Source organism: Accipiter gentilis, chromosome 8 (genome assembly GCF_929443795.1).
Source record: "Accipiter gentilis chromosome 8, bAccGen1.1, whole genome shotgun sequence".
Classification (NCBI taxonomy): domain Eukaryota; kingdom Metazoa; phylum Chordata; class Aves; order Accipitriformes; family Accipitridae; genus Astur; species Astur gentilis.
This window is the reverse complement of record NC_064887.1, coordinates 32,167,746-32,180,028: the sequence shown is the minus strand read 5'-3', so window position 1 is coordinate 32,180,028 and position 12,283 is coordinate 32,167,746. Positions and strand designations below refer to the sequence as shown.

General features: G+C 47.4%; 1 protein-coding gene across 1 annotated transcript in view; it reads right to left on the bottom strand.

The window, feature by feature from the left end:
- Nucleotides 1–974: 974 nt before the first annotated feature.
- Nucleotides 975–12,283, bottom strand: part of COLGALT2 (collagen beta(1-O)galactosyltransferase 2) — a 57,295-nt gene continuing 45,986 nt past the window's right edge. Inside the window, exons 6-12 of the mRNA XM_049808924.1 lie at nucleotides 8,921–9,040; nucleotides 8,366–8,442; nucleotides 6,315–6,421; nucleotides 5,358–5,490; nucleotides 3,882–4,009; nucleotides 3,158–3,364; nucleotides 975–2,701 (exon numbers count right to left, since the gene is read on the bottom strand). Of these exons, the coding sequence (XP_049664881.1) occupies nucleotides 2,425–2,701; nucleotides 3,158–3,364; nucleotides 3,882–4,009; nucleotides 5,358–5,490; nucleotides 6,315–6,421; nucleotides 8,366–8,442; nucleotides 8,921–9,040 (1,049 nt within the window). The 3' untranslated portion in view covers nucleotides 975–2,424. The remainder of the gene's footprint in view (nucleotides 2,702–3,157; nucleotides 3,365–3,881; nucleotides 4,010–5,357; nucleotides 5,491–6,314; nucleotides 6,422–8,365; nucleotides 8,443–8,920; nucleotides 9,041–12,283) is intronic.

Sequence of the window (12,283 nt, the reverse complement as noted above, 5' to 3'; positions counted from 1 at the left end):
ATATGTTTCCTGCAAGGTCAATACAGGGATGCTCCCCAGGGAAGAGACATCATGAAAGGTAAGAGGAGAAAAGGGTTGGAAAAACCAGAGCTCTTGCTGATGCAGGTAAATCACTCCCATGATTGGGGGAGAAGCCCCTCTCTTGGACACAAAGACGGGTCTCTTAGAGAACAAAAAGCACACTGAGGGAGGAAGAGATACGCAGTGGTGATGTATATGAACACAGTGTAACCACAACGAGCCTTTACATGGAGAGGCAGCCACAGTATTAGATCAGAGAAACGACACTAGCCAGAGGGACTCGCCCCCCCCAGGGCTGGCCCATCCCTGCTGTTCCACCAGACTCAGATGCAGACCCGCACTAGCAGGACTGGAAGCCCACGTGGGTGCTATGCCAAGCTGGGGACCTGCTCCTCCGGCGCACCCTTCCCACCACAGCTCCAGCAGCTGACCAGCCCTCAAACAGCATTACTGAAGGCCTGGAGAAACAGCTATGCTGCAAAATCAGCCCTGATCCCAAGGGAAGCACAACGTGACAGAACAACTTAGTAACGCGGTACCCGTATCCACAGCGACACCTGACAATATTCTGGATGCTCACCAGTTCACAGAAGTCCTACTTCTGAAGGCCACACCAAGCTGCTTACCAACATCTCTGGGATTGCCATCATGCTTCAAACAGGTCAGACTCGTAAAGCAAGACCTAAGGAGGAAGCGAGAGGGCTTGTCAGAGAGGAATGACCCAGGCTGTGCCTGGTGGCCCACAGCAGACCTGCTCTCCATACTCACCATGTTGCACAGGCACCTGCTCCAGCCTGGAGAGCAGAAGGAACACAGCTTCCAGGCAGTAGATGTAGAACAGACACATTTATATAGCCAGCGACTCCACGGTAGAGTGACACTGCTGAAAACCTCTTGAGCTGGCCTGCCCTGGCCAGGGCTACTCCCACCCAATGAAGAATACACACAGCTGCTCATCTTGCACCAGGTTCTATGTATTATCAGACCGGCTGACAGGTAATAACATGTCTCCTTTAGCAGAAAGCACACACTGATCAGTTATTATTAAAAACAAATAAAAATTAAAGAACCAGCCACACATACTCAACTGTACAGATCAGCCAGCAGGTGAGTCTCTAGATTGCAAGTCCAGGAGGGCATCCTCCCACTGCAACAACAGCCTGTAGCTTGAGGTCTGTGCCAGCTAACCTAAGAGGTGTGGTCCATGATCACCTGGCTTCTGAGAAACATTAAAAAAAACCAACCAACCAACCGAACAAAAAAAAAAAAACACCCACCATACTCTGCTGATGTGTTAGCCAACAGCAAGTACATCAGAAGTCATAAAAAAAAAAACCCAAACCAGAAAGACAAGTTTGCTTTTCACATGAAAAAATATCAAGACAAGTTGCCTTGCCGTCGTCCTGTAACACACAGTTCTATCAAGGCTGTTGAGAATAGTACATTTGACAAAACTAACATTTCTGTAGATTGTTTTGTTTTTATAAAGATAGCGTCAAGCAGTTCATAACCAAACTTTTAAAATTTAAAGTTCCTAGAAGTCCTACACTTGGTTTTATGGCCTAATTAAACAGGCCTGCAAATAGGTTGTCAGGTTTTGTTTTCCTGAAGGAATAAGTTGAGGCAGGGGTTGAAGCAGGACATGACAAGGACTAACTCCACCTGTGTTCCCTTCAGGCAGTGCAGAGACAAATAAAACCAGCAACCTCGACTTTCTCTACTAGCTTCCAAGATTTTAGACACGCCAAGACATCAGTTCTGGATTGGGAGGCCTGTTTAGATGGGATCTAGCAAGTTTTGAAATTTGCAGAGGGGAAGCCAGCAATAGTTTTCTATAGAAGTGTGATGAGGGAGAAGAAACTACAGAGGAGCGCTGCTCCAGTGCACTGAACATTTTTGGAAACCATCTTGATTCTGACAGGGATCCCTTTGGAAAACAAAACCAAATAACCCAAACGCTTGCCTGCAGTTTGTCTCAGTGAAGAGGGTTATAAAAGCCTACAAACCTACAAGGAGTAAGTTACACAGCAGCCCAGTTACAGCTATCCAGAAAGGTATTAACACTTGTACACCTCTATATATTAATCTTTATAAATACAGTGTTCTACAGGAGAAACTGTAGAAAGACGTCATTCAAGGTTGTTTTTTTACAAAAGCTTGCGAGGGCTTTTGTTCAGATCTCTGCCTTTTTTCTGCCAGTCTGGAACACTTGTTCTTTTTCCTCCTTCATCTCCCACCCAGTCCTAAGTGCCTTGGTTAGTTGTCAGGTCCAACTGCTGTGCTTTGCCATTCGAAGCAGTGGGAAGGAGACCACATGAAGAGCTGCTCTACAACTTTCAAGGGTGAAAAGCTAAAGTGTGAGGCAGGTTCAGCTGTCAACAGAGTCCCAGGGGAAGCAGGCAGTCATAGCTCATCCCTGGAGGACGGCACGTTCAGAGATGACTGGGAAGGCAGGGCATCCTTGTTCTGGGCATCGTTATGGATCTTGCCCTGCTGCCGGGATTTCCAGGAGTGTGTTCTGTCCCAGTCCGTTGATACGGTCTCGTTGTCCCAGATTGTAGAGGTCTCTGTGTCGCTGAGGTAGCCTGGCTGCCCTGTGTAGTGGGTGGGGTAAACAAGCAGGGGTTCTGCTGAAAAGGCTTTCAAGTCTCTGGACTCATAGTACTCCATGTACTTCGCTCTAAAGAGGAGAGAAAAATAAGCATCAGTAACAGAGTGAATGTTCATCAGTGCCACTGCTTGTAACTGTAAGATACAAGACAATCCACTGAGCAAGCAGGTCCCAGGGAGTGGAGGTAGTTGCTGGGGTGAAATCTGACTATACAGCCACAACCAGGTGTCTCACAATCACACACAACCTATACAACCAAAGCCTCCATTACCAGAGATAGCCAAGTGTCTCGGAACCAGCCCACAAGCCCTGCATCAGGTAGGGACGATAACCCCTCTGCTGCAGGTCTGTCACCTCCTTTGACCTGTGTCAGGAGCCATGCTGCAGACAACCAAAAAGCACAAGGAGTAGCCCTGTCCCCTGCCAGGCAGGCTACAGAAGTGAGACACACCAGCATGATCTGGTTTAAAGTCATTCACGTGACCCAGCTCACGTCAACCCAAGCAACAAAGGCATCCTACTTACACAGGGTGCTTGTTGTACATGACTGGTAGAAATTCATCTACAGGCAGCATCTTGCCGAAAGGCTCAGCTCCGATGAGTTTCTGAGCCCCTTGGAAAGAGATTGCGTACCCCAGGGTCCAGTACGAGTAATCAGCTTCCACCAGGTTCATGACATTGGGAACTGCTTTCTCGGGCTCCTGCACCTGCATCCTCTTCCGGCCAATGTAGCTTAAAGGGTGAAAAGACCAAGGAAATTGGAACCAAAGTGAATCTGCAGCAATTAGGATCACACGACTGTTCAGGTCAACCAGGGAAGGGCAAAGGGTCAATCCAAGGAGTAATCCCTGTGCAGGCTCACAGATTTCTATCCTGCACCGCTCCCCGACATCCATGTCTTCACCCAGTGGATGGTACAGCTGTGAAAGACTTCATTAAGGGCGCTAAGATGCCATGGTCCAAGCCTCAGGACTGAGCTGTGTCAGTTCCTCTATCACAGCAGCATCTCGAGACGCTGTTGAGACCAACCAGCACTGCCCACAAAGGGCAGTAATGGCACCCCGTGGGCATTCTATCATCAGCCTGTCCCAGGAGGCAGATCTGTCCTCATGGGAAGAGCCACCGAGAAGTCTCTGCCACCTTCCCCTGCACTCCGGCATTAACCTGCATCTCCGACATGACACAGCAGGTACTGCCGACCTCCCAGTGTGCCCAGGGGTTTGCAGATGGCTGAGGGCTGGTTACTTACATAAGCTCCCAGTCTAGCTGGGCTTGTTCAATGTCATCCATCAGCTTCATGAGCTTCCTCTTAAACTGGTGTTCAAAGCGCACATCGTCCTCAATAACAAGAGTCTTCTCCAGTTCTCTGTTCACCACCTGAAACAAGAGGGTTCAGAAGTGATCACAGCGGCCCTGAAACTGCTGGGGGCCATCCTGACCTGGCACTGCCCTGTAGACCCTTTAGGTAGGGAGGCAGGAGAACCACTCCCAGATTCACAGCTCATCTGGGAGAGACTGCAAAAGCCAGTGAGAACAGGCCTGAAATTACCCTGTGGCTGAGCACCTGCAACCTAGAAAAACCCTTCATCTGATGTTGCCCCACCTAGCACCCATGAGCTACCATCTAGCATGACCACAGCAACCACCTCCTCAGAGGAATGCGCAGCAGCTTTTGATGCCAAAGCCATTGTTCAGAAAAACCTCTTTGTTGGAAGAAAGTGTTCCTGGAGTCTGGGAAGGAGGACAATCTAGCATATCCAAAGCCTGGCCCTGATAACTTAGAGAACACACATGCAAAGGCATCCTGCATATAAGTTCCCGTGTTATCTGATCTTTGGTGATTTAGAAGCCTCAAGCCCAAAAGCACAGACTGCCTTCTCAGTACTGAAGTCACTCCTGCCGGCTCTAGGCTGTTTGGATCACTGCCCTGCCCTGTTGAGAGGTGCTGCAACTAACACCTCTGAGGGCAGAGGGCTGTCTCCTTATACGTCTGTAGAGGACCCTGCAACAGGAGGTACAACCCTCACTCTTATATTTGGGCAACCGCTGCCGTTGCCCAGCCTTCTTCTAGCACCATCTTTCTCCTTGCCTCCACATCTCACCTCACTTGAAACAATCCCACCTGTTGATGTCAGGCTGTGTAACTCCAGCATCTGTGACCAGCACAGCCCAGATCTTCTCAAGTGTCACTCCCCAGGTGACCAGGGACAGATGGAAGCTACAGCTTTTACCACCCAAACAAGATCTCTTAGCTCAGGCAACAGAGGTCCCCCTACTGTTAAGAATATTTATGATATGCCAGCTGAAAAAAGCCAATCAGCAGAGTCACTTGAACGTGCTTCAGCACAGATGCAGAACCAGGGGAAAAAGCCAGAAGTTTTTTTTAACACCGTTTGTTCTTCAAAACCTTCTTGCCTTTCTCCTAAGCAAGCTTGCTCCAAGCAAGCTATCGGATGCTTTGCAGAAAGAGTCATGAAAACATTCTGATAAAAATCACTCAGAGCTGCTGGCAAATGGAAAGCAGAGATGAGAAAGCTGAACACTGCATTCAAGAAAAACCCTGTCCACAATCCCCTACAAACCAAGGAAAACAGTTCCATCCTATGCTTTCCAGAAACCTACATTGTATTTAATGCTCTGCCCTACGACTGGCCCTGCACCCTCCTATGGTGCCTGCCCACAGCACCTTCCTGCAGGAACTCAGAGGCACCCACAAACTCCTTACCTCCTTCCAGATGTAATAGTGACTAAGGAAGCAGCCGATCTCACCCCTGGTTAATGGCCTGGAGGAATATGGGTCCCGGTAACCTGGGAGCATATCGATGCTGAGAGCTTTGAGCTGACTTGTGTTCAGTGCTCTGAGAAAGACAGAATATCTATCACTGTTTTCAAAAAAGTAAATTCGAGTCAGACACAGATGCAACACGGGAAATGCTACTGATTTTCAGAGAAAAGCTGTGTCTTGAGACATTCCTGCACTTGTTTTGTTCAAAACCACAGAGAAAAATTAATTTCTTGATTTACATTTCTAAATCAAGCTGACAAATCATATTCTTAACTCTGTCAATGACTTCTTGTGGGACCATCAACTTGTCAAGTGCTTGGTTTAGATTTATTTTTCTAAGAGGTCTTGATGGGTACCCCCAAGCCTCAAAGACCACTAGATGGCATGTGGATTCCTATCTCCCTGAGGCCTTTCTGCAGCTCCCAGACCAAAAATTTCTGCCTTGATTTCTCATTATAAAAAGGTCTTGACACACCTTAGAGTAAGCTTGGAAAGGGCTGTGTCGGTGTTAACAGTGTAGCGCAACAGCTTTGTAGCACTAGGATGGACTATCTTCCCAGGAGATAATTGCTCTCAAACACTTTCAGGGCTGACTCCTTTTAACTGTGTGCAAGTGTTACAGTTCACAGAAATCAGTATGACTTTAACCTGATTTTCATCTTAGTCCGAACCACACTGCACTGGTTCTCTCATGGAGACTGACTAATTGGAAAAGAAGGAAGAAACAGAGCAAAATTTCCCCCAAACAGACTGTTAGGTAAATAAAAGTGGTATTCACCTCTCCCCTCAGCGCACCCTTCCCCACCAGAAGGGAGGTCAGAGCATCCACGAGATAGTGTTAAGCAGTTATGCACAACCCACTCTTTCCAAACACCAGCGACCCCAGCTGAAACTCACTTTCCATCCACAGCCTCCACTATCTTGACTGCAATCTCCTGCTCATAGAGAGTCCGCAGCATCCGATCACGCCTGTCTTTCCGACGCTTCAGATTGATCATGAAAATCTGAGTAGAAGAGAAAGACATCAGCCTCCTGGCTTGGGAGTGAGGAAGAAAAGGGAGACCTGATCCACTCTTCTCCAGCAGCCCTACTGGAAAAGCAGATCTTATTAAAATACCAGGTGTGGTTTTATTCCGGGTTGCTTAGAATTTGTCAAAAAATTGGGGTTGGTTTTGAGTTGATAGGTTAGAGGGTTATTCATTGTCTAACAACTACTTTTTATAGGTATTTTATGTCACAGGGAAAGTTGCTCTTAGAAGATGAATAAAGGTGAGAGGAGACCAGTTACAGCCAAGTCTATAATTTTCAAAGATATAGAATGTTTTGATTTATATTAAAAGCAGAGTAAAATGGTCATCTCCAGCTCCAGTCCCAGAGGAACATTGACCCACACGCTTCCTCACAATATTGCCACTGCCTGTATTTAGGATTATCAGTGGGGCCACCATCCAAGTACAAGGACACAGCAAAGAGAGGATTTTTGTAATTACTTCAGGCACTGAAAATCCAGTGCTACCCCTGCCAGAGCAGAAAGCCTAGTAGAGAGCCAAGACCGGGAACAAAGATTTCTGGGCAGAGCTCTGTCCAAGCCTTGAGGACACAGACTCTCTGGTAGGGAGCAGAGGACTGAAGACCTCATATGCAGGTAAACTGCAGAGGGTCAGGGATATTTTTCAGTCCCAGGCAGACAAGTACAAGTGCAGCCTTGTAGCCTCTAGAGCAAAACCTCACCCCAGTAAGAAGCGGATCAAATTCCAGCTCAGTACGAATGCAAAAAATAATAAATTGGATAAATATAGTGCAGCCACAAAGGACAACATGGAAAAAACCTACACCAGCTGTGTCCTAAACACAGACACTCCAACACACGTTACCAAATCAGGTTCAGACTTCATGAGTCATATAAACAGATGTAGCAGAATACATCAAGAAAACAAAGGCTCCCCTGATCACCACAGCTCCCTCGGTCATGGTGCCACTGCCACCCTGGCAGCTGCATACCCAGGGGTCGCTGGCTCTGTGAATAACATGGACACTGGTTAATCAAAGCACATCAGGTCCCTCTCCAGCCTTCTCCCCTCAATGCCTGCTCTCTCTACAATGTGAGGCAGAATCGGTAAAGGAATTTCTGCAGGGTCTTGGGGCACTACCAGTGTCAGCAACCATCTTTCTAGTTCACTTTAACTTAAAGCCATAGCAGAAAAATGTGGTGACCAAGCAGGGCAGAGGGAGAGCCGCCACAGTAAGGAGACAGCATGCGTGATTTTCATCACTCCTGGACATACCCAGCTTGGGCTCGAACCCAGCTGTGAGCCTGGCTCCCCCAGCTGCTCCAGACTCTCCAGTGTCTCTCAGGTGAGAGAAATCGTTCCCTTCTGTCACTGGAAAGCAGGAGAGGTTTCCCAAAAGACCAGATTTTGTCACAGAATGGAAGGACTGCCAAGCTGCTCTGCAGAGTCAGATGTACAGGAAACAGCACAAGAACTGCGGAGTTAAATAACGTGTTTTTCAGCCTCGCTTCTGCTATCTCCTCCTGGCTGGATTAAAACATCCATACTATCAAGACAGGAAGCCCAAAGATTTGCTGGGCGCTGCCCTTGCACACAAACCTGCACTTCTAATCAGTGGTCTTGCAGCAGGTACTAAGTGCCTGCAGACCTGACTGGCCTCGTTTCTCCACAGCAAGCGCCAGAGGGAAAGAACGCTCCCTGAGCCCGTTCCTTTCTGCTTCCCTGAGCTTGGCAGAAGTTCTCCCCTAATAAGGATGGCTATTTTCTCCTTGCCAAAAGTTTAAGTCCAAAAGATGAGTGATTGGCAAAGAGCTGACTAGGTGAAGATAATATTTTCCAAGGGAAACAGCTGGAAGTTAAGCTACAGGGAGAACAGGGTCCTCTAAGCGATAAGTAGCAAGAAAAGACAAGACAATGGCAGCAGAATAGGTTCCTTACTTCATCAAATCCCATCTTGTCAGGGTTCTTCAGAGGAACAGAGACATATTGAGAGGGTTCAATGGGAGGTCGATCAACTGAAAGAGAGGAGAGATCCCAAGCATCACCTCATGTACAAGCTGCATTGATATAACATATCTGCCCGTGTTTTTATCACTGGGCCTAAAAAGCCCCAGGGAGCTGGGACATGAAATCAGTGCAGGAGTGGGTGTAGCAGAAAGCATCCACGTTGCAAAGCAGAAGCCAGCAGCCATGTGCCAGATAGACCTGATGACAAAAACGAGGTTCTGCAGCATCCTTTCCACATTGAAGATGCATTTTTGCATGTTAAAATGAGGAAGTTAAGGGGTTTTGTGAAGGGGGTTGACCTGACTGTGAAATTATTACATCCCTAGATAGAAAAACGGTGGAAATGGAAAACTGCATAACAAAACAGTATCAGAGCAGTCAGATCAGGAGGCAGACTCCCAAGGGGAAGAGAGTTGGGCTGCTGGCAGGAGATCTCTACAAACATTAACTTATGGGGCTCCATCATGGCAGGGCACAGCGACTTACTCATAGCCTCAATTAGCGTGTGCACAAAGTTCTCAGTTTCTTCCTGCAGCGTCTGGTGCGATTTCAGGGGCATGGGAAGGAAACCATAGTGTTCATGGTTGCAGATGAACATCTGTATCCCTGGGGATTACAGAAAAACAGAAATTAGAGTCTGGTCTTTTAAGAGTGGATTTTGCTGCTCTGTTGCTACATAGCCACAATAAAACTTAAGCCAGGACCTCAGTCCCAAGAAGTTCTGCTTCATAAGCAAACAATTCAAAAACATTACCATGCCATTTTCTGTTTTATTTAGCTGGCAGCAAAGTGGCCTGTCCTATGAAACCGATTTCTACTTGCTCCCTAACCGAAGGGGTTTCTAACTTCAATCAGTTTTATCCTAGGAGAGATGGAACACCCCTCTTAGACCAGAGAAAGACCTGGCCTTTGCCTTCACGCTATGAAAAGAATCCTACAGCAGAGGGCAGAACTAGCCTTTAGCAAAAGCAGTGTCTGATACACACAGCAGGACTACTGCCGATAACTGGGGAGTACCGCAGAAACCCCCAGCCCCAAAACCCCACCTGCACTGCTCAGACCTGGCACCTCACCTGAAAATCCCTTTACAGACCCAGAGCCAAAAGCAGGAACAGGTTTTCACCCTCTGAGTACGCCAGCCTCAAGCAATGCAATGGCTGACAAAGGAGCCAAATGGGCTTCCACCTGCAGCTGTGCCGAAGGAGAAGCAGCAGCGATCCTGGGACATGGAGCCTCTCTCCCTGCACACACCCAGGGCTCAGCAACTGCCTCCAAACCGGGGAGGGGGGGAAATGGGGCTCCAAGGTGGGGGAAAACACACCGGTTTCAAAGCTCAGGGCAACACAGGAAGGCTGTGCTTGTCACAAACCTGTGAGGGGTGAAGCGGTTCAGGCGCAAGGGAAGCAGTCCTACGGGATACCCCCCTCCTCTGTGGGCAGAGGATGCCCTGTCCTGCATGCTGGGCAAAGAAGGGTGCAGGTCTATCGGAGCAGGCAGCCTTAGAGAAGGAAAAATTCAAACAAACCCAGTGTGGCTAGGGGTGATGGAAGCTTTTGTCTGAGCTTTGCAAGGCTTCTCTGTCAGACCACAGTAACTATGGAGTGACTCTTCCAGGGTGGAGGAGCCAACCTGATCCCCAGCTTCAACAGCACACAGTTGGCCAAATGTGGGCCCAGGCAGTTCAGCTCCCCTGGGATCACACGGGATGAAGCTGCAAGGCCCAAGGCATCAGTGTAGCTGCAGGGTCTGTTACTAGCCTAGCAAGGGATTCACTCTGGGTTTTGCAGTCAAGCATCTTCCTGCTTCTGTTTGCTTTGGCCAGAAAACAAAGACATTTTCACCTGTGTTGGCAAAGGACTTGAGGAATATACAGGATAATCATCTTGGAAGTGCCTAGTCTACCACCAAACATGGTCTTTTCCTCTCCAGGACTAGTTTTTACAGTGGTTTGAAGATTAGAGGAAAATCCTAGAGAGAGACACCAGCAAGGAGAAAAGATGTTTTCAAACAGAAGCGGTAATGTAACATCCTTCTATTCAAAAGCTTTTGCAACTGCTTGTTCAAGGAGCTGAATCTGATGGTGTGAAACAAAGGGAAGATGCAAAGCCTCTCCTCGGAGCCTTTGCAAGAGAAGAGACCCACCCACTGCTGAGCTTGTTCACTGGGAATGTCCCAGCAACTTACGATCAGCAAAGCACTGTTCCCTCTGGACTGACGAAGTGTTTGCTCACTATCAGCTGTAACTGCAGCAGCACTCGACCTGATGTCACATCAGGCACCACACTCAAAAGCTACATCCGGAGGAGCCAAGGGAAAGTAACTCCACTGTTTTTCACTGAGCTCTGCTAAGGGCCTGTATTAACTAACCACAATCTGAAAGCTGCTAGAACCCATACAAAGCAGATTTAAAGAAAAATGCAAACCTATAAGCTCTCCTCCCCCTCCTTTTTTTTTTAAATGAAACAAGCACAACCACCCCATTCCCTCTAGGAAATAAACGAAAAGCAGACACTACCTGGTGTGTTGATGCTTTCATGTATTAGTCCTCCTAATCCCTGGTATTTTTAGCAAAGCAGAATTGTCTGCATTAATGACCCCAGTGTTTCTACCATTTTAAGTTTTGCAAGTAAATTGCTGGCTACCCTACTTGCCAAAACACATTCAGCTGTCAGCTGCAATTTAGCTAAATGGCAGAATAAAAAATACTACCTGCTGACATTAATGGATTTGGCACTGATCTAATCAACTAATCTTATCTGGCTCACTAATCTCCGTTCTTATCTTCCGCTGGCTTAAACACAGTTAATCTGCATACATTCACGCCAGTATTTTTGTTCCTTCTGGGATAAAAGCTACTTTAAAATGGTAAATCTACCTTAAAATGGTGAGGGGGACTCACTCTCCAGCTCTGTTTTTATAATAAAATAAACAATTGCTACAAGGGACAGAAAAGCCATAGATACTTGTATTATTATTAGCCTTTGTAAGGCAGTGACCAGGATTCACAGCCATGCCCTAAACTCACAGCCATATTTAGGCAACCTAAATTTCCTCCACATCGCTGTGACCAGACTTGCCTGCTGGCTGACTCTAGGTCCTCAGAGCCTCAGGCTGAAAGGAAGCTCAGGAGATCTGGCTGGCTAAACGCTACCTTGTGAGCGCAAGGCGCTCTACAGAGTCCACCTTTGCCAATAAAACATCCACACTGAGTTTTGTTCCGAGTCAGTACTCCCATCACAGGCCACGTCCTCTCAGCAGAAGTCAAGCAGTAGATTCACTGTTGAAAATTGATGGTTTGATCTGAGGCATTAAGAGCAGTATTTGGCCTGGACAAAAGCCAATATCATTTATGACTTCAGGGAAGTAAGTGAAATTACTCCGAAGAGAAGTTTACCTCAAAGTCCATACATTTTTCACATTTCTGAACCTGGATATCATCCTTTTATCCTGGGTGACAAAACTCAGCCAGGACACAAGCCAACAATCTGAGCAGATCAATAGGCCAGACTGCTGAAGCAAAGCCTTTCATGTCATGGGTCAGTCCTGGAAAAAGCTAAAGTATTCTAGGATGGAAGGAAAAAAATGATGGGTTTGAATCCCTGAAATATCTCTTAAGCAGCTGGAGCTACTGCAATGCAGTTACCACACTCATTGGATGCTCTCATTTCTGGGAGAGCTGTCAGAGGCAACAAGCTGGGCAGGCAGATTTGAAGGAGTCTGCTTTGCTATCCAGACTTAAACCTCAATTCTCTGGAGCCAATATACTGACATCCTGACTCGGAAAGTCAGGGCCCCAAAGGTGTCCTGCAAGTTCACATCTTGCCTCTGCCTTCCAAAGGCTCTAATTTC